The sequence below is a fragment of the Aristolochia californica genome, unplaced genomic scaffold, assembly GCF_029961685.1.
Source record: "Aristolochia californica isolate CCGP_79_NKW_82.1479 unplaced genomic scaffold, dmAriCali1.0.hap1 SCAF_4, whole genome shotgun sequence".
NCBI classification, from domain to species: domain Eukaryota; kingdom Viridiplantae; phylum Streptophyta; class Magnoliopsida; order Piperales; family Aristolochiaceae; genus Aristolochia; species Aristolochia californica.
Window position 1 is genome coordinate 42761716 of NW_027182103.1, and position 21737 is coordinate 42783452.

General features: G+C 39.6%; 2 protein-coding genes across 3 annotated transcripts; one reads left to right on the forward strand and one right to left on the reverse strand.

Annotated features, from left to right (window-relative positions):
• Positions 1-2466: 2466 nt before the first annotated feature.
• Positions 2467-15022, reverse strand: LOC137962816 (protein ACTIVITY OF BC1 COMPLEX KINASE 3, chloroplastic). 2 transcript variants are annotated; one of them, XM_068809899.1, is made up of 7 exons: positions 14705-15022; positions 14252-14479; positions 7213-7548; positions 6470-7025; positions 6065-6251; positions 5609-5975; positions 2467-2706 (listed from the first exon to the last, which is right to left on the reverse strand). In XM_068809899.1, exons 1-7 carry the CDS (start codon positions 14912-14914, stop codon positions 2608-2610), a joined length of 1983 nt encoding a protein of 660 aa, XP_068666000.1. In that variant the 5' UTR covers positions 14915-15022; the 3' UTR covers positions 2467-2607. The 2 variants fall into 2 exon arrangements, with proteins under 2 accessions (XP_068666000.1, XP_068665999.1); XM_068809898.1 differs by having other exon boundaries at positions 14621-15022.
• A 3975-nt stretch (positions 15023-18997) lies between these two features.
• LOC137963742 (WRKY transcription factor 22-like) lies at positions 18998-20529 on the forward strand. The gene is made up of 3 exons (XM_068810922.1): positions 18998-19386; positions 19567-19680; positions 19780-20529. Exons 1-3 carry the CDS (start codon positions 18998-19000, stop codon positions 20291-20293), a joined length of 1017 nt encoding a protein of 338 aa, XP_068667023.1. The 3' UTR covers positions 20294-20529.
• Positions 20530-21737: the final 1208 nt, after the last annotated feature.

Genomic DNA, 21737 nt, shown 5'->3' on the forward strand with positions numbered 1-21737 from the left:
AGCTTGGAATTGGAGCGTTTAATTCCTAACAAGTGGTATCAAAGATTTGGTCCGTGATTGAAAGCAATAGCTAGCAGAGAAGGATCGACACTTCGAATCAACAAATTCGATGGTATGGATTTTGCGTTCTGGCGGATGCAAATCATTCTACTACTATATGTTGATGACATGTTGATAGCAGGTGCTTATAAACAAGAAATAATAATTTGAAAAGGGAGTTGTCCAAGAAGTTTGTAGAAGGATTTGGGTGTTGCAAAACAAATCCTTGGGATGAGGATTACTATGGACATTGATGGCTTGAAACTATCACAAGAAGAATATGTAAAGAAAGTGTTGAGCAGGTTCAACATGAATTATGCAAAACCAGTGAGTATTCATTTAGCTAGTTACTTTAGGCTATTTAAGGAGTAGTCAGCTTTTACAGAGCAGGAGCGAGCCAACATGGCCAATGTGCCTTATACTTAAGTTATTATCAGTCTCATGTATGTCATGGTGTGTACTAGATTAGACATAGCTCATGCAGTGGGAATTGTGAGCAGATATATGAGTAATCCAGGTAAACAACATTGGGAAGCAGTGAAATGGATTCTCAGGTATTTGAGAGGCACTGTAGGCTCAACCTTATGTTTTAAGAAGTCAGACTTGGTATTACAGGGTTATGTAGATGTTGACATGGCTGGAGACATTGATGACAAAAAGAGTACCACTGGATATGTATACACATTGGGTGGTACAACAGTTAGTTGGGTCTATAAGTTATAGAAGATAGTTATTTTTTCCACCATTGAAGCAGAATATGTTGTTGTGATTGAAGCCAACAAAGAGATGGTATGGTTGCAATTTTTCTGGGAAGAATTAGGTCTCAAACATGGGAAGAATGTGTTATATTATGACAGTCAGAATTCTATTTATTTAGCAAAGAATCTCGTTTATCATGCCATAACAAAACACATACAAGTGCATTATCACTTCATCAGATCGAGGCTCTGGATGATGGAGTATTATCACTTGAGAAGATTCATAGAAGTCAGAATCCGGCTAATATGTTGACAAAGACTTTTACGATTGAGAAATTAAAGTTGCACACAACTTCAGTTGGAGTTCTCTCTGAGAAATAAAAAGTTGTTGCCACTGCAGAGGAGATATTGATGATAGATTAATGTCCAAGTGGGAGATTGTTAAGTGGGAGCCTAATCAACGCCCTACGCTGAGTCGATACGTTGATCAACCTTCGCAGTAAGGTCACCGTGGGGGTTGGAAGGAGGGTGGGAAGCCCCCCTCCCGGTGGTGTGGGGGCGGAGCCCCCACCTGATCCACGATATATTAATTGTTGTTTCATTAAGGTAATTTGAAAATTTTACTCTTGTATCGCGATTGCCCTAATTTTCTCTTTATAATTGAAGACCGTCGTTATTAGGGTTTAATCATCACCGAGAAGAAGCTAGAGTTGTAGCCCGAGAGAGGTTAGAGAAAACACCTGTAAGTGTGTGCGATTTCTCTTGTAAACTATTTCATCTTTGTAGTGGATTACTGCAACGGTGGAAAACATGACATAGTCATACCTTTAGGCGAACCTGTATAAATCTTGTTATTTGTTTTCGTACTTGTTTTTTCTTTCTTCGGTGATTATTATTACGGTTCTCATTAGTTTGAAATTAGGGCATTTAATTCCTAATATGTATATCTTCCTTTTTTTTTCATTGAGAAAAAACATTATTCCCATTATTGTGCACTATCGTCCATCTCCACCAAAGACTTAAAAAGGTTCGTAACAGTTGGTGTTAGAGCGGTTCCTCCCCCGAAAGAAGAGAACTTGGTCTTTTATGCAAGTCCAATAATTGCAGCAGAATTTCTTTGTAGACAGCAGGCCCTCTGTGTCCATGATTTTTCCACCACAAATTATATCTTGAAGGAAGCATGTAAGTCTGCACTTCAACTCAACAACCATCTCATCTATCTGATTTTATTACAAAGAGATCTCATCGTAGAGAGGAGAGAAGGTAGGATGAAAGAAGGTCACATGTGGGAGAATGTAACTTGGATCAACTGACAATTTGCTCCTTCCCTGGAAATAGGCTGCGTGCAGCAGAAAGTTTCAATTCAACTTAGAGTTGCCTCTATCTTCTAAAACCAATTGTATGGCTTCTAAAACCAATGGTATGGCTTCTAAAACTCATTCTTATGAGCAGGGTTTGGACACTTAGCTACTACAGTTCTTGAACGCCATCAAAATTGAGGTGCGACAAGCTTTTCGGAAATCAAGGGATAGCTTTTGTTCCTCTGAAAATTCATGTGGAAAAGTTTATGAAGACCTGAACTGAAGAGAAGTTGCATTATGTGACACAATTTCACGATTTTAGTGATGGGTATTTTGTAGAGGGTGCTGAGGCATAAGTTGCTATCCCAAAGAAGACTTCTATGCGTATTAGAACTGGCAACTTAGTCTGCAATAAGAGCTGTAAAATGACGATATTCTTACTTTTCCACATATAATATCAATGTTGCTGTACTAATTACAAGGGAAAGAATGGCATACGTAAGATATTGCTGTCGGCTTTTGAAAATGGTAATTTGAAGCTTTTGTTTACTAAAACGAACTGTGGTTGGTTATTGGAGGACTTGTTGCAGAAAGCGAGCAGCAAGGCGCTGAGTGACTCCTACAGCAACTTGGCCACCAAGAGTGCGAGTGGTGGGCTCTTGAAGGGCCTGTTACAAACATGCAAGCTACGTCGTAATGTTTTTTTGCAAAAATAAGGCTCAACAGGAAGGACAAAACATGATTTTATTTTTGTGAACAATTAACTATATTCTATTTAGAAAAGTTCAAGAAAATGAAAAGTGTCGTCTAATAAGCAAATGTTGAGACTTCCCCCAGTTTGACCCAAGAAACCTTGACTAAGCCTGTTGATCTGGAAAGTGAAAAGAAGCCTTACTGTCCGGAGTCTAGAATTCAGTCCGTTACTTTATTTTCATTCAAGTAATTTTGTTCTGTATGGGCTAGTATCTCCTTGGTGACTGGTTTGAAAAAATTCAATTTTTCTTCTTTTTCTTCTGCCATAACCTTAGGGTTATTGGTTTTATCATCCTTTAAAGGATTATTCATGCTTTAATTGCCCTAAAAAGGTTTTTTTTTAGAGATCTTGAGATGTGCGTCACCTATCCCTAGACCCATACATGTGTCATTAGTCTGCATGTCAATGTCAGCCCTAATTGTGGTCTATTATTGGAAGATTTTCTATCTATTTCATATATGGTGTTGATATGAGCATATATTACTTGCACACATCTCATTCCTGCCATAACCCTAATTATTTATTATTGAAGAGAAGATACAGAAATCTCTTATATGACTCTCACAGCAAACAGTCTCACAGTAAACAGAATTAATATGGAGTCTTACAAGAGTCTCACAGAAGGTGGTCTCACAAGAAAGTCTCAGTTTAAAGGTGTTTTAATTATGTTAGTCTTCTATTTATGTTGAGTTATTTAATTATACTAAGATTTATCTTTAAGTGTTAGAATTTGGGTGTAATTGAGACAAATGTAGTTTAATTGTAATTAGACTCTACTATTTTCCTCTATTATAAATAGGGGTTCATGTACTCTGATTATATCAAGTCAATGAAGTCTTTCTCTTTTCCATAAATTCAACATGGTATCAGAGCAGGTTCTGTGAGTTGACTCGGTCAACCCACGGAGATACTGTGATCTTTTTCTGAGCTATTGACGGAGTCTTATTCTGAGAAGTATCCTCTCCTCTATTTGTTTACTGTTGCTCGGTGATCTTTTGGAAAATCCTTATTGCTCTGTCTTTGCTGGCTCACGGTAATCGGCTGGCTCTCACTGGATTGTGCACAACCACCAATGGAGCTCATTCAAAGCTTTAGCCTCTTTTCTCTCTTCTTTCTCTCTCTCTCTCTTCCTCTTCTCTCACTATATTTTTCACACTTTGTACACTTCTAATGTTTACCCTATTAATCTTGCAGCCGCTGCATGGAAAATAAAGGCCTCACCAAAAGCACATTTTTTTCTGATGGAGTCTTTACATGGTAGATAAGCCAAGGATCAAATATTGAAAATTCTCTTTGGTGTGTTATGTGAAATGGAGGAAGAATCTATCAATCATCTACTTCCTTGTTGCAAGTTCTCTTGGCAAATTTGGAACAACTTTGTTCAGTTTGTTTCAAGTTTCTGAATGTTTTTCAGCCTCTCTTGCAGAATTTATATCAAGCTGTCATGGGTATCAGTTACCTGCTTTTGGTAGAACTATGCTGCATGCATTGTTTTTATCTCTTGGCACATATGAACTAAGAGGAATTTTACTATTTCAGTAAAATTTCTTAACATGGATGCAACTAGTGAAACTGATTTCGTCCAAAGATCATTGAAGGGCTGAAATCGTTGGAATTATTTAGTGATATTCGTGCTGAATGCTCAGAAGTAATTGGGATGCTGTAGCTAATCTTCACTCTCTAAATCCTCCTAAGCATGTTACATGGACTCCTCCAGATCCATTTATTATAAAACTCAATTTTGATGGATCATCTGTGGGTAATCTAGGAAATTCAGGCACTGGAGGCATCTTCAGAAATTCATTGGGTGATATTTTAGCATTTTCCTCTGGTCCTATCGGCATCATAGATTCTACATTAGCTCAACTTCTTGCTGTTTGCCAAGGTCTTAATATTTACAAGAGTTGCTTCATGTTGAAGGAGATTCTAGGAGTGTGATTTTCTGGTGTGAAGGAAGAAGCTTCCTCCTCGGCTTTTTTGGCATTGTTTTTTATGAGATTCATGATCTTCTTCTTTTGTTTGTAAATGGAGTCATGTTTCTAGATCAGCTAATAGTTTAGCTGATTCTTTTGCTAAAAGGGGGGGTCTCCTTCAATTATTGTTAGAGATTCCCCTCTTTCATGTAGTTTGTTTTTGCATTGTGGCTTTATAAAATTGCACTCATCTTCAAAAAATAAGAGGAATTAGAGTCGACCTAAGACTTGACATCTGTTGTTCACTAAATGCAGCCTTTTCCAACTTCTTTTCTTCTTTCTCCTTCCTCTTTCTTCTTATATTTCTCCTTGTTTCTGAGATTTTACATGGTATCAGTACCAATTTGATTGCTATGGGATTTTAAACAAGAATCTTCTCCCCGTCAAGTCCATTGTAATTTTTTCCAAGCTAGACTTGAGGTGGGGTATCATCAAATCCAGATGGCTGCTAAAGATGAGGAAGAAACAACCATCAACCACATGCAAGATTTATGCCATCTATTCTAGCAAAAATTCAATCTCATTGTCTTTCGATAACATTGATCACAGCTGACTATAACTTAGGACCACATTCAACTAGAAGCCAACCAATTAGTCAACACACTTTGTATGTACAGTTCCATCAACAACACCTTGTTGTTGGCAAATTTTTACTAGCACTTCTTTTAACTTTTCTCTTATTTTTGGCTTCATCAATTTTTATTTTTTTTTGCATGACTTCAGCTTTACTTCATTAATGAATTTTTATTAGCTCGATACAATAATTTTTTTAAGAAAAAGCCAACAGGCCAAAAAAAGGGAATTTACAAGCAGAAAAAGGATTGGAACAGGAAGGCGACTTACCTGCAAAATTGGTTGTAGAATGGAGGGGTCAAAATTTTCAGAGGAACGCAAAAGACTCCATATTCTCATAACAAGGTCTCGAAGTTCAAGCATGCTCTCCTGTTCACTGTGACTCATTCCAAAGGGATTATCTGCCCTGCCATTCAGAGCTAGAGCCCTCAAAGGTGCAGGCACAGAGTTATATGTATCAATTGCTGTGCCTACCAAAATAGCCTCTGTTACACGAACTGCTTCCTTCCCAACTAGTATGCGGAGTTCTTCACCATCAGGACCCAGTAATAGCTTTAGAACAGGCTGCAATGCATCTTTATTGGTGAAATCTCTGTCTTTACGGCCTTGAACAAGTAGATTTTCGAGCCTGTTCCACCTGTGCAAGAAAACAAATGAAGTTGTAATCAACTAGCCAACACTATACAACCTCTAAATGAAGTTTATTTACCAAAATTGTGGGCTTGCCTGAACCTGCCATCCTTAAATAGCAACTCAACCAGTGCATCTCTAAGATATGGATTTGGATCTGTTAGAAGCCTTTTAGCAAAATAAGGATATGAAGCAGCAAGCACCTTAAAATTAGGATCAGCATAAAGAGCTAGGCCTTCCAGGACAGTAAGTGACCTCAATATCAATGCATAGTATGCTGGAACTGCAAACCAATTTGGAAAGGGAGTTCATCCATTAATCTCATGAAAATGAACGAATCAAAAAACTTATCTTTAAGTTGCAGCTTTCAAGATGGTGATTCACCAAAAGACTAGAAGTTGAAGATGGGGCATGTTCAGGTCACATCTATGTTTTCTATCAGCACCAGTAGTACATACAAACATAAATGAATAGATCAAATAACAGACTGCCAAAACTCACCAGTAAATGGATATTGATATAAAACAGCACCCAAACCATCGACAATTGTTTTGAAGTTGAGTTCGCTTACAGTCGAATTAAGAGCATCATCAAAGAAATTCCTGAGTGCCGGAACAATTGGAGAAATATCTACATCAGGGGATAAAAAATCCAATGCATAGTAATCACGGGCCATTGCTTCATAGTCTCGATTAACCAAGTGAACAACATGCCCAATAATTGCATATCTTGCTTCCTCTGGTGTTTCACTCATCATTCCAAAATCAAGGAAAGCAAGTTTCCCCTCAGGCGTGGCAAGGAGGTTGCCAGGGTGAGGATCAGCATGAAAGTATCCATATTCAAGCAGTTGCCTAAGGCTGCACTGAATTCCTGTATTGACCAGATCCAAGAGATTCAGGCCTTGTCTATCAATGGCATCTTGCTCATTTAGCTTAACACCTTCTACCCATTCCATTGTCAACACTTTTGCACTGGTATAATCCCAAAATATATCAGGGACAAGGACATCTTCCCTGTCTGCATATAACTTTTTAAATCTCCGAGCATTTTGACCCTCCTACATTATATTTTAAAAATTATATCAACCAAAAGAAAAGGCACTCTCAATTGCATGTATTAACCCAAACAACTGCAAGAATATAATCTTTGCACTAAGATGACACCTGAAGCACATCACAATGTGAAAACATCATACTTGAAATGATTAAAATAAAAAATCATGTTATATTACAGTCACAGTATACCTGGACATAGTTAAGTTCCTGGTAGACTCTTCGTGCAAACTCATCAATGAGAGCAACAACATCACTGGTAACAAAGTCTACATATTGATTGATGAGAATACCAAGTCCTCTAATCAAGTAAAAGTCAAGGCCAATAGCTTCTTCTATTCCAGGCCTTTGCACCTTCACAGCAACAAGCTGTCCAGAGTTTTTAAGCCGAGCTTTGTAAACTTGTCCTAAGCTAGCAGCAGCAATCGGAGATGGTGAGATGGATGAGTAAATGGAGTCAAGTGGCTCTCCAAGCTCTCTCTCAATGCATGAAAACGCTTGTGAATCTGGAAATGTAGGCAGTGCATCCTACTCAACCAAGAGTGACATGAATCAGTTATGAACGAAAGGTTTGGCTTTGTATTCAAGTTAAAGAGATTCTTCATGGTAACTGGACAAAGACCAGCAGTTTCAGAGTAATATTAGAAGATAATTACATTGATATGCCATGAATTTATTTATTTTTTTAATAAAGCCACAACATTATTTCAGTCATATTAATTATTCTCATGCTTATGTTTAGTTGTGACTTATCATATAGCTTTCAGGCCCAATTGGCTTTCTTTTGTCTGTAACACTTAGCACTCAATTCTTAGGCATTATGATGTTCTAGTATATATATGTCAAGCACTACACCCAAGCTTACTTCCATCACTTGTATCAATCCAAAGCCAATGAAGTAAAACCAAAAGTGAATTTTCTACATATCTCACAACAAAGGATTTAGGACACTAAAACAAAAGGCTCCATTCATTTTTTTATTAGGCCTTTCCTTTAGTATGCGTAGTGGTTTCATTGGAAACCATGGCAATTACAAAGGAACTTCCAATAGTTGTCATAGGCTTTTCCACAAGTTTAAAAAGCACTTCAGGATTTCAGCCATAAAACCCTCAGTTTTCATCACTATGAAACCCCAGTTAACGGAATCTCCTCCAGTTCACCGGCAACAATGAAGAAGCTGAAGTTTAGCATTGAAGAGGAGATGTGGCTAGCTGGGGGCTTCATAAATCTTATAGCATTAAAATCTCAGGCAAGAAGACAGGCATCCCCTCCTAGCTAGACCACATATGAGAGATCCTCCCAAATATCAGCCCTCTGCTTGTATCACCATAAACTCTCCCAATCATCTAGCAAGCCCCAAACATCTTATCGTTCACCTTCGCCTGAATTGAGAAATTTTAGACAATTTTTATCCAAGCAAGAAGCCAAAAAATGTAACTACAAGGAGCTAGGCAACGGAGCTAACATTACAACGAGAGATGGGAGGAAGGCCCCTTGCTTTGCCAATGGTCGGTCAAAGAATAGCTGAAACAGGTACATGATTCCAAATACAATCTAGGAAAGAGGAAATATCTATGTTAAGGAAAAATCCCACACGGATTAGTGAGTACAAAGATCTTGAGTTTATTAGTTGGAAAAGAAGTTTCCTAAATTAGCTAGTCATTTTGGGATGGGCCTTGGACCTAACTTAATATGGTATCAGAGCAGGTACTCATATGTGGGAGAGGGTCTACACCTAAAACTATTCACTTGTAGAGCCACAAAAGAGGACCTACACCTAAACTATCCACTTGTAGAGCCACAAGAGAGGGCCTACACATGAGGGGGAGTGTTAAGGAATAGTCTCACATGGATTAGTGAGTACAAAGATCTTGAGTTTATTAGTTGGGAAAGAGGTTTCCTAAGTTGGCTAGTCATGTTGGGATGGGCCTTGGACCCCCAACTTGAAAATTTACAATCTCATGAAAAGACATCCAATGTAACCAAGGGGAGTCAAAACCCGAAGAGCACCATACAATCACCACTTTGGAATCACATGCAATCAACAGCTCACTCAAGTGATCTCTAAAGATGGATAATCTATGTAGGCAGCAATGCCCGATTAGGAAAATGCCTCCCGATGCCCCTTGCACAGGCAGGATAGACCAGCCAAAATCATTATTGCACCACAAATTATGAACAATGGTCACTGGACCTCTTCCAACTTTGTTTCTCGATATTCACAAAATGGCTATGCTTCCTTTGAGGAGGTCGCATACAATGGACCTTGTTGTGTTGCTTCCTAAATCCTCCAACATTCCAAGAAATGATGATCCTTGGATTACTTTTTCTTTCTTTGGACCTCTTTTGAACATTACACTTCCTCCGACTCTCTCCTATTTTCATATTCCGCCATTCACCCAGCGAGCTCCTGCATTCTCTCTCATGTCTCAATATCACCTCTTCATGCTTCCAAAGCAAGGTATAGAGCATTGCCTTAGTCTAGCTCCAGTCTTTAGTTGGATTGGACTATGGCCTCAAAAGTTTTTTGTATTTGCCTGCTACCCTTAGCATGTTGTGGAGAGCCTTGAGAAGGTGGGAGAGAATCCATGTGTCGAGCAATTAAGGACACTGAGGGGAGTCCCTTCTTCATGTGGACCCAACTCTTCAAAATTTTCTTTTTGTTTCCCCCTAATTGTGGCACCATTTTGGCCACTTCGGAAAATAAGCATTGTGTTAATGAGCCCCCATTCCTCAAGAGGGTTCGTCAGGATTGTCGAGATGGTGGTCCAGGTGCCACACTTGGATATCCTCCCCAGTGCTAATGTTAGGTTCAACTACCCCCAACTACAAGTTGTTTCCACTTGCACAATCCACCGACCTCATATCTTTTGAACTCGATTCCTCATTTGAAATTGAATTCAACTATCTCCTTGTCATTGGCTCATCCTACATGCGCCGGTCTACGGTTCTCAAATTCACTGAATTAGCCACAAGGTCTTCCAAGATTTCACAACAGATAACTTTTTTTTTAATAAACCACTTGGTCAACCAAATTAACTTGGTTCTTTCTTCTTACTAGGTCAGGGTACCTCCAAGCTTTTCAAAGTATAGTTGATGTTTTCCTAGGCTAAAGGTTGGTTTTAGAAAGATAAAATGTTGGTGGAAGTAACAAGCAACCCAGATTTTAGGGTCATGTGAGAGAGATAAATATAGAGAGAGGGAGAGAAAGAGAAACCAAACACAATAAATTGAGAGGGGGAGAAGATTGAAAAGAGAGCCATGAAGCACATGCAAGAGAAAAGAGAAATAAAAGACAAGGTTGATTGGGGTCAAGCTGTCCCTATAGGTCCCTTCTAGAAGTTCCCACTAAACCCTTAACATCATTTTTTTTTTTGAAATGATGATGATTTTATTACGAAGGAAAGCAAAAGAGTACATCAAGGGAGGCCTCCCCTAACAACAAGAGATTGCAGGGAGGGACCCAATTTGGCACATAAATCAGCAGCCGAATTGGCTGATTTAAAAACATGGGACCAAGTACAAGAGGTAGTGTAACCATATCCATAATATCAAGAAAAAGTTGCCAATGACGTCGCGGGGGGAGGAGGAAGTGGAGCACCAGCCAATGACGCCACGGGGGGGAGGAGGAAGTGGAGCACCAGCCAATGACAACTTTGGAGTCACCCTCCACGATCAGTGGACCTCCGAAGCGATCCTGGTAGATGCGAAGCCAGTGGAGGAGGCCAGAGAGCTCAACAGTGGTCGAGACCGCAACGCCAAGAGGACCAGAGTATGACATAATAGCAGTTCAACGCTAGTTTTCTTAGGTACCAAGGCAATAAGAGAGGCACCAACACTCTTGAAGGTGATTCCACGAATATAAAAACTGCGGACCATGGAAATAATGTCTGATCTCAGGATAGGCCAGCAGATTCTGTAAAAGTCCCTGTTGTACCCGTCAAGCCCCGGGGCCTTATCTCGAGGGAGACCTAATACCGCTTCTTCAATCTCCAAATCCGAGAAGGGAAGCTCAATGAAGACCGCCAAGGTGGGAGAAATCGAAGAGAAATGGAGCCTAGTCAGGCGGGGGCGATGGTGCGCTTCTCTTTGTAAATATCTGCAAAAAAACTGAGAAGAGCGTCAATAATAGAGGTCCTACCCGAGGTTAATCATTGTCAATAGACAAGGAAATAACCCGGTTAATCCTGCGCCGGCCCGAGGCAATTGCATGGAAAAACTTTGTATTGGTATCGCCCTTAGCCAACCACTTGAAGTGGGCCCTTTGCTTCCACCGAATCCTTTCGGTGTGAAGAAGACTCTGGAAATTGCAATAAAGGGAGATTCGACTAGAGAATTCCGAATAGGTAAGGCCCCTTTGCTCCTCAATCACATCAAGGACGGCAATCTGAGACTGTAGGGAGGACTTGTGAGAAATGGCATTGAGGCGACGCTCCGAGGACCAAGACTTGAGTTTTTCAATAAGACGCTTCAGCTTGCGTGGGAGGGACCAGCCATCATAGTTGGGGTCTCCAAGGTTCCCCACCAAGATGTGACGCTATCAGCAAAGAGCTTGTCAGCCAGCCAAGAGCTATCAAACTTGAACGAGGCAGGGCCCCAATTGTCAAGTTTGGTGTCGATCTAAATGGGCTAGTGGTCAGAGCCAGCACGGCTCAAAACCGAACCACAAGTGTTCCCGTAGAGCTGGAGCCAATCACTGGAGGCAAGGAAACGATCAATCTTGGACAGGATGGGAGGCCTTTGCCCATTAGACCACATAAACATCTCACCAGAGAGGCAAATCTCTTCCAACTTGAAGCTGCCAATAAAATCAGCGAGCTGCCTCATGGTGGTGAAAATTCTGGGAGCGAGAGGGCACTTCTCATTGCAAAAGCGAATCGCACTGAAATCTCTGGTAAGCAGCCATGGAATGGGCCAGTGGGTCAGAAGATCGGTAAGCTCAACCCAGAAGGAGAGACGCTGCTGATAGTGGGTGGGACCATAAACGCCAACCAGACCCCAAGAGAGACTAGTGCATCTGTCACGGAGTTTGATTCCTATAGAGTGGGAACCAATCAAATGATCTAACACCTCAACCACGTTCCAAAGCAGGAGAAGACCTCCGGAGGATCCATTTGCATTAATTGCAAGCCATTCCAAGTTATTACAGCCCCAAAGATCATGAACAAAAGCATCTGAAGGAGTTTGACAATTGGATTATTGGAGGATCGCAATAGAAGGACGACTCCTCGATAGGAGATTCCGAACAGTGGCTCGCATTCGGGAGGAATCAATTCCTCTTACATTCCAAGAGACTACAATCATTTGTTCCTTTTTTTGCTTATTCCTGAGGAAGTCTTGCCTCCCAAGGGGTTATCACTATAAGTCACGCTCATTCTTCTAGCCAGTTCGGAGATACAGATCCAAGTTTCCTCATCAAACCGGTCTCGCTCAGTCTATATAGCCAAGTAAAATTGCCGGTTTCCATCAATCGGCGGAGGAATGCAAGAATCTCTGAGGACCATATCCCCCGACTGGTGGGGAGGGCAGCTGGATTCCCCGGGAGGGGGACCCTTAACATCATTAAAATTACTTTCATCATCTATGCCTAACCTTAAACATTATTGAGAATTACTTTTGTCTTCTATGCCTTACTAGTGCCCCTTAAAACACTACTGAGAATTACTTTCATCATCTATGCCTCACCAGTCCCCTTAAAAACATTATTAAACTAAAACATTTAGCTACTGCTCTGTACAATTGTAGCCCCTACAATGAACCTTATTCTTGATTCTTGAGTTTCAACTATAAAGTGGCTACTCATGGAGGTGGCTCCCAACTCAACAAATGGGAGAAAAATACTCAGCAAACAGAGTAGAACCCGTCCTTAAAACGAAAAATCAGGACTGATACAAAGAAGTTCCACTCATTATATTCTTGATAATGTGCCCCACTCATTAATTAGCAAAGAAGGTCCTAAAATTCTTTTCTTCACAAAAGTGCAATAGGACAGCAGCCACAAAAAGCTTTCAAATCATTCTTCCTTTTATTAAATAATAGCAGAAGTGGTGTTGGGAGTTCCTTCCCCACCTGCACATACAGAAAGAGAGGGCAGAGCAAAGCTAGAAGGCCTCTTTTCAATTAATAAACACAAATCTAAGGTATTCTTAACACTCCCCCTCACATGAGGGCTTCTTTTTCACTCCTACACATGAATAATTTCTAGGTGGAGACCCACGTACAAATACCTGCTTTCATACCTTATTAAGGTTGGGTCCAAGTCTATACCAAAATGGTTAGCCAAAGTGTTAGCCACTATTTTAGTTGGTAGATAATTATATTATATAAGTGTATAGATGTAATGTAGGTGTAAGCAGAACATAAACGGAACTACTTTAATTCATAAGGGCTGCATAGTCATAAAATAGAAATTAGGGTTAACCATAGGGTTGTAACTATCTACATAGTGAGAAATTCATGGTTAGATAGGAAAGCTAAGAAAAAACATATCTCTTTTTATCTCTCTTTATGTCTTCTTGCAAAAGCTCAAGAACAAGCTCCAGTTTGTATATCTTCCTCTTTTTTTCATTGAGAAAAAACCTTATTCCCATTACTGTGCACTATCTTCCATCTCCATCAAAGACTTAAAAAGGTTTGTAACAGTTGGTATTAGAGCGGTTCCTTCCCTGAAAGAAGAGAACTTGGTCTTTTATGCAAGTCCAAGAATTGCAGCAGAATTTCTTTGTAGACAGCAGGCCCTCTGCTTCCATGATTTTTCCATCACAAATTATATCTTGAAGGAAAGCATGTAAGTCTACACTTCAACTCAACAAACATCTCACCAATCTGATTTTTTTACAAAGAGATCTCGTCATCGAGAGGAGAGAAGGTAGGACTGAAAGAAGGTCACATGTGGGAGAATGTAACTTAGATCAACTGACAATTTGCTCATTTGCTGGAAATAGGCTGTGTGCAGCAGAAAGTCTCAATTCACTCACTTCATCCACAAACCACCACTAAATGTATAAAAGAGACTGTGATCGAGTTTTAACACATGCACAACCATATGAAGAATCAGAGTTAAAACTGATAATTAGGCAAAGTGAACCTCGGTGAAGCAAAAGGGTAATCCAGCTAGGCCCAGTTGTCCTCAAAGATCAGCAAGTAAACTTTTTTTTTATTTTTTTGAATAGTCATAAAAGTAAATTCTAAATAAATAAAAAACATTGAGAGCCAACGAATGCACAAGGACCTGGAGTTGGGAGAGTTCTTCGAGATACTCCGGAGGGCAAATATCAGGTCTTGTAGATAATCCCTGGCCGAGCTTGACAAATGTGGGACCGAGCCTAGTGAAGATATTCCTGAGCTCTGAAGCTCTAAGACGTTTATTCTGCTCGAGTTGCTTATTCCTATCGTCCACCAACAATTTAAAAGAGAATGTACCCAGAGCAATCAAGATTTCCAAGGTCCTCCGGAACGCCTGATTTGCAGGTAAACTGTTAGTACTAGAGGTGCATAAAGAAGAAAGAGAGTATGTTTTTAAAAAGATAATGTCAAAATTAACCACAAAGGAATGATTAGCTTTTCAACTTCTCAGAAAATCAGACCAGTCGTGAGGGACCTTAATGGGGCGAGAGCCGTATCGGAAAACAAGAAAGTCAGGGCTATAGATGGAAGCGTTGACGGCACGGGCCATGGCCCTTGCCTCTGCTTGCATCTCGTCCGCACGAACTCCAGCAGCTTCATACACCTGTACGGCATATTTTTGCCCTTCTCTTCCTCGTGGGGAAGGTCTGACTTCGACCAGCGCTGCTCGCGGGGAAAACGTTTGGTCACTCCTAGGTCGTCTTCGAACATTTCTCCCAGCCGCAGTCGACTGACAGATTGTCGGAGAAGACCAAAGAGCAACCACCATACCTGCTGTTGAAGGTCGGTGTGCAAGAGCGAGTCCTCAATTCCTGTTCTCAACTATATCTTGGTCCGTTATGCTTTCGTCACTTCCTGGAATCGATTTTGCGTACTTCCGTCCTCTGCGGATTCGTGGTTCTAACTGAAACTGACTAATTTATATTGGATGCTTCGACAAGAAATGAGCGGCACGCCTTCGTTAACTAGGAAGCTGAGGAAGTTTTCGAGACACGTAGCTTAAACAGAAATAATAATAATAATAATAATTTATATTATTATACAAAATTTAGAAAACAAAGTCCAATAACCACTACTAAGATAAATGAATCAACAAGCTAATTCACTCAATTGCAAGAAGAAGAATGAAAGGAAGAGGACTCAATGCAATTGCCTCTATCATAGGGTACAAAACAATGATCCTTCTTTGTCAAAAGGCATATCTAAAGTTCTTCGGCAAATTTCTCAAGTCTTCAATCTTCAATTATTCCTTCAATGTTTTGGTTCTTCAGTCTTCAATACTCCCCCTTATTTAGATACTTTTTACCACAACTTGTGGAATTCTTTATTGATAGTTAGATAAAAATGTTCTTCTTGGTACGTTTCTATCAAATACTCTATTATTTTTACCTTTTATACTTCTCTCCCTCAAGCTGGGAATCCAAATGATACTGAGACCCAATTTGGACAAAACAAACATAGTAGAAGAAAAATCACTAACAACCAAATGACAAAACTCTATACACCAGTCAAAATAGTCAAACTTGAAAAAAAAATCCACTTTAGATGTAAGTACCAGAGACCTAATAGATACAAGAAGATTTACATGAACTCAAGAATGTAAAAAAAATAAAAAATAGTAGTGCTCATACTTCAGACGGAAGGAAGATTTTTAAATTGAAGTTTTATGCTATCAGTTGAAATCTTTATGTTGACTAACTTTGCTTCTTCAAGTTCTCTTTGTAGAAGACTCCAATTGCCAAAATTTTCTTCATGCTAGAAACTAGACTTAAAGATTTTTTTCAATGTATAATTGTAATATGAAAAGTTCGGTATAATAGTGTGAACTCCAAGGAAAAAAAAGGTATTGAGAAAGAAAAATAAAGGGAAAAAATAACTTTTCTTTTTTATTATTTCTTCTTCCCCTTCTTCTTATCCATCTTCTTTTCCTTCTTGATCTCGAAAGTGCGCCCTCTTTCTATACCATGCTAAATTTCATAAGGTAGGCATGTTTGCAAAAGAGGAGAACATCACAGAGAAGAGAGAAAGGAGAGAGAGCTCATGAGGTCACAATGAGAGGAGAAAGATAAAGACGTATGTTGTGTCTCTCCTCCGTTAGAAAAAATTATTAATAGTAAAGTAAACTTTACTTTAAAATTGCACAATCATACCCAAACTATAAGTTGTTAAATTAAAAATTAAATAGATAAAATAGAACTAAGAAACATCCTCTTAAATTCTAGTTTTTTTTCCTTTGAGCTTGTTTCTCATGTGAGACTTGTCTTGCATGAGATTCGCCTTACACTCTATGAAACTTGTGAAATATGTTTTTCTGAAACTCCTCTTATACTCTTTGATATGACTTACTCAACAAAAGTTTTACTAGTTTATTTATTAAATTCTGTGTTTATACATTTATTACTCATTTAATAGCTAGTACGATGTAAATTAATGTATAACGCAACATCACTACTTAATTTTTAAATGAATAATTATAGTATAAATGAAGCAATAGCTAATGAAATCACCCTTTCCCATTTACAGTGATATTTGCAATTTCTCTTACAAAATTAATAAGGCTTCCAGATTACTCGATTTTATATAACATCACTTCACCAACAACATTGTGACACCAAATATTTACCCTTTCAAAATTTAAACGTTCCCCTTTGACCGAGTATATGCAGCTTGACAACTTGATTCTTTAAGATGACCAATCTCGTGTTAAAAGATGAACTAATTACATATTTAGTCAACATTTACTAGACACTTTTATTTGTTTATTCACCAATTTATCCAACGTAATGATAAGTTTAGTCAACAAATACGTAAGATTCTCTAATTCTTATATATTCTATCAATGTTTCATGACTATTTTGATATATTACAAATTGTATCTAAAACTTTTTATGTATCCATTGTTTTTACAAAGTAAAACCACTCGAGTTTTTACACCAAAGGAGACCAGTTAGATCACCACCTCTCTGGACCCCATTACTGATAATGGAATTGATGAAGTGTTATGAAAACATTTTTTGGAACAATTGTACTAATTCTGATTTTACCGTTTTTATAAAAAAAAATGGATCTTGAATAAAACAAAAAAAAAGCACAATAGATATACATAACTTTATAAAATTAAAGAGATGACCATATGATAAATATATAATCAGTTATTGATGTCACAAATAAGTAGGAAACTTTAATATTTAATAAATAGAAAGTGAAAATCATATTACTCTTTTTATGTGTATATACCCTGTTCCTGAACTTATTAACAATTTCCTATATAAAACTTATATAAAACTTACACCATTTTGAATAGGAGAGATAACCTTCTCCTAGAGAGTTCCAGGTTTCCAATCATTTGAGCACAAGTGTTGATGTACAAGAGTTTGAGAATGTTAGTAAAGTTGAATGATTTGAGATAATGATATGATTTTGCAAAATGTACATTTTTTTCTTAAAAAATGGGTATGTATGAATATTTCAAATGAATTGGCTTTTAGAGTGCTTTGAATTGCCCCAAAACACTAACTTAATGCTCCATGTCGAGTTTGCGAGCCTATCTAAAACTTTCTCAGCCAAATTAGTCATTCTTTGCCTCTTTGCAAAAAAAATTGTAAAAAATATTTGATCGATTAATGAAAATGTATGATCAATCAACCATATATAACAACTATAATTTTTAAGTTCTCCAAGTTTGTTGATCGATCAAAACATCAATTAACAAGTTTTAAACCTTTCAGAAAACCCATTGATTGATTATCCCATTTTGATTATCTATCATGTTTTATATAACTGGCTATGCAGTGTTCTGGATGATTATTCGTGCAATAGAATATGATCGATCATGTTTTATAACCTTATTTGATAGCATTCGGGATGGCCGATTATGCCAGAACGGTTGATCGATCATGCCTTATGCCAACATATGATTTTGAATTTAAAGCATGAGAAAATAAGACAATGGATTTTAGCAAATATAAATCTGTTTTATGTATTGTTTAAAAATATTTTAGAAAAATTTTATGCCCTAAAATCCCAATAAAATAATATTTTTAAATGACTTTGACTGTAGCCTTCATATCTTCAAGATGACTTAACATGTCATATAACTCCACTTTCAAGTTCGATTAAAATATTTCCTTAGAAAATAAAATTCCACTTTCACCTCTGTCATGTTGGGTCCCAATTTAACACCTATAGCACGCGCCGCGCCGCTCAACTTCGATAACGACGGCCCTGGCTGCTCTGCGCCGCGAGAGCAGCTTTTTTGTTTTTTTTTTTATCGTTAATAATACAAACGAAAACTCGTCCCCCCTTTTCTTCGTGTGTGTTTTCGGCGAGAACTTTTCGCTGGTCCTATCCCTGACTCGCGACGACAAAGGAAGGCGATGCGCGGCCCGTGGACCGACGAATCATCCGGCCACCCCCACCCACCGACGAGTTGGACCATCGTAGAACCGGAAATACGTGTACGCGTTTACGTTGCATCGAACCCGTGTCTGTAATTGTGTTTGGTGTCATCTGCCGTTGACTTTGTACAAGTCAAGCAAAAAGAACGGCTGTTTTGCTTGGGCTCCAAATCCGCTTTCAGACCATAAACAGAGACCAAAACCGCTTTTAACCCATCTCTCGCGTTTCTGGCTGCACAAATAAAAAAGAAACCGGCCTTGCCTCTTTATTTTGTCCATCACTACCGATATCCTCAAAAGTCAGCGCCGTCCTTTGTCTTTCTCTCTCCCTTTCCCTCTCCCTTCCCGTTCCTTCCCTGTCGCCGCAGCAGTAGCAGCAATATCGCACGCCTGAAGCTTAAAACTAACACTGTTAAATAAGACAGCTGCCTTTGCGGAATTTCATAGGTTTCCTCATGGACGATGACTGGGATCTGCAGGCGGTCGTCAGACGGTGTTTCACGACCGCCGCTTCAACCACCACCAGTGGCAGTTCATCTTCCAACACGGCGACAGCAAGCATGACGGCCACAACCATTCCGCAGGCAGATCCTTTTGCTTTTCTTTCTCGCAGCTTGCTGCTTGAGGAAGAAAACTGCGACCAGTTTATCGACTTCCCGGATCTCTTGGCAACCGAAACTGCTGTGCAGGAACTAGAAAAATTATGCAAGCCCTTTTTCCCCCAAATCAAACAAACCCAACCCCTTACTCCATCGCCAAATATATCAGTCCTAACCCCAGCAACGCAACCACAAACTCAGCCGCACCGCTCTGCTCACTCCCAGATCTCTCGATCCAAAAGAAGGTATGGTACTTGCGGCTCTCGTGAGTCAATCTACTGTTTATTCTTCATTCAAATTCATCCAGTAACTGGCTTTTATATTTCCCTACAGCATCTAATCCTTAGCTAAAACAGTAAAAATACATGAACTGGAGAAAGTATGAGCAAGTCTTAATTCCTATTTATCTACTAAACCCGCTGCAGGAAGAACCAGCAGAAGAGGGTGGTTTGTGAGGTGCCGGCCGAAGGCCTTTCTTCCGATATGTGGGCTTGGCGAAAATACGGTCAGAAACCCATCAAAGGATCCCCTCATCCAAGGTTAGTGTGCTACATTGATGATGCTTGTTTCAATATTTGGCTTTTGGGAATTTCGCATCAACATTCTTTGCTTAAATCGTGTGTTGGGAACTGGAGCAGGGGCTATTACAGGTGCAGCAGCTCGAAAGGATGCTTCGCTAGAAAACAGGTGGAAAGGAGCCGGACAGATCCAACCATGTTCGTAATTACCTATACTGCGGAGCACAACCATCCTCTCCCTACCCACCGGAATTCTCTCGCCGGATGCACCCGAAACAAGTGCGCGCCACCGGCCCAGCGGCAGACAGCCACCGACGGCGAGCAAGCTGTGACTAGCAACAAGACCGACAGCGTGGCCTCGGCCGGGTTTTCTCCCACAACCCCCTTAACGGCGTCCATAGAAGAGGAGCTTCTCCGGCGGGACAAACAGGGAGATGGTAGAGAAGATGACGAAGACGAGGAGGAGGTGGAGCTGTTCCGGGACGATGAAATGTTTATGGACTTGGAAGAGCTCGGCGAAAATATCACCGCGGGTCCAACACTGGAGGACTGCTTTTCCGACCACTTTGCTGTAGTGGCCTTCCCCACGCCCTGCTATACTAAACCCGCCGCGACAGCAGCCAGCGGCGGCTGACAGTGACTGAGGAATAAGGTGGTCCATTAGGCGAGATGGAGATGGCAGGCCGAGTAGGAAATGAAGGAGCTTCCGTTTGGTTTCCTCCCGTTGCAGCAGTGGCCGAGATTTAGGGGAAGAATCATCTGTCCTCCGTCCGATCCGCGCGCTGTTTATCACAATTCCACATTCAATACACGGGAAAGACTTATTCCATGTTCCTTCCCCGATTCTCACCTCGCCCAATAACAATAAGATCGCATATAATACTTTCAGTAGTCTATTCCATAAGGTTCCATGTTGGCTTCTTCGTCCCTCTCCCGTTTTCCCTTCGGCGTGGTCGATTAGAATTTAGACATGCAGGCGCGCAGAATGGGTGGGTGCCGGTTGCCTGATGGCGGACCTTTCAATTTTCCCCCGCCCCTAAGAGAGGAGAAGCGAGGGATTCATTTCGTCTCATTTTCATTTCATTTCATTTCGTTCTTATCAGTTGGCCTGCAACGGCACAGATTGCATTCCGACTGCGCAACTAAGATCATCTCATCGAGGCCATTCCGTCCATGTAAAGGAAAGGCCAAAAAAGTTATGTCACTCACGTGCCAACTACAGACGTAGGAGACATTATTATATATAATCTCTCTTCTCTTCCTGATCACGGGCGGACTTTTTCAATAGTCAATAGAGGCTTCTGTTCTTTCCTATCTCAACCGTTCGATCCTGATCCAAGATATGTTTAAGCTATAACTAAGAGATACTTTGTTTAACAAGCGATAATAAGTAAAAGATCGTTGTTTTTCTATAGGAATGACATCCCGACCAGTTTTAATGACCTAAGGACATATTAATTTCAGTTTTAGGTTCATCATTCGAAAGAGTGCTCGTTATCATTACCTTGTGTTAATCATAAAGAGATTTGTGGGGAAAAGATAATGGACAAAGACGAGATACATTTTTAGTAATTATCATTTCTCCTCTATGGAACATGGATGAGCCATCAATGAAGGTGGAGTGCCCAATGTGTTTGGTAAAGTAATCATGGTAGAGGAAGAGTTCCTATTATTAGTGACAACATATTCAACATAGTGCAATTCATTATGTTAAATAGTAACAAATGTAAGTTGTGGGACTTCGTAAATACTCAGCTTAGACCAATCTCGGCTAGACTGGTTGCCAAATTACTGTGGGCAGGGAGGCTAAGAGATGATCCCTTTTATCAAGTGTTATGCACAAAAAAAAAATCACCTTTGAGGAATATATGTAGTACCTTTCCCCATTGGGGAAGGGGATAAATCTCTTTTAAATTATTAATTTTTTTATATTTAAAAATATATTTTATTAAACGACATCATTAGTAAGTCAATTGACTATCAAACCATGTTCATCAGGTTTGATGAGATCAATCACCTTGCCAAAGTCAACTTGTCCTAGATGGAACTTACATTGTTTATTCTCCATTTAATGATTA

Excerpts from the sequence above, each read along its gene's own strand:
- LOC137962816 (XM_068809898.1), bottom strand. The coding sequence starts at position 14,914 with ATGGTGGTTGCTCTTTGGTCTTCTCCGACAATCTGTCAGTCGACTGCG. Across the intron at positions 7,549-14,251 it reads AAGAACTCTCCCAACTCCAG|GATGCACTGCCTACATTTCC; the intron begins GTCCTTGTGCAT and ends TTGGTTGAGTAG. Across the intron at positions 6,252-6,469 it reads ATATCAATATCCATTTACTG|TTCCAGCATACTATGCATTG; the intron begins GTGAGTTTTGGC and ends ATTGGTTTGCAG.
- LOC137963742 (XM_068810922.1), top strand. The coding sequence starts at position 18,998 with ATGGACGATGACTGGGATCTGCAGGCGGTCGTCAGACGGTGTTTCACG. Across the intron at positions 19,387-19,566 it reads ATCTCTCGATCCAAAAGAAG|GAAGAACCAGCAGAAGAGGG; the intron begins GTATGGTACTTG and ends AACCCGCTGCAG. Across the intron at positions 19,681-19,779 it reads AAAGGATCCCCTCATCCAAG|GGGCTATTACAGGTGCAGCA; the intron begins GTTAGTGTGCTA and ends GAACTGGAGCAG.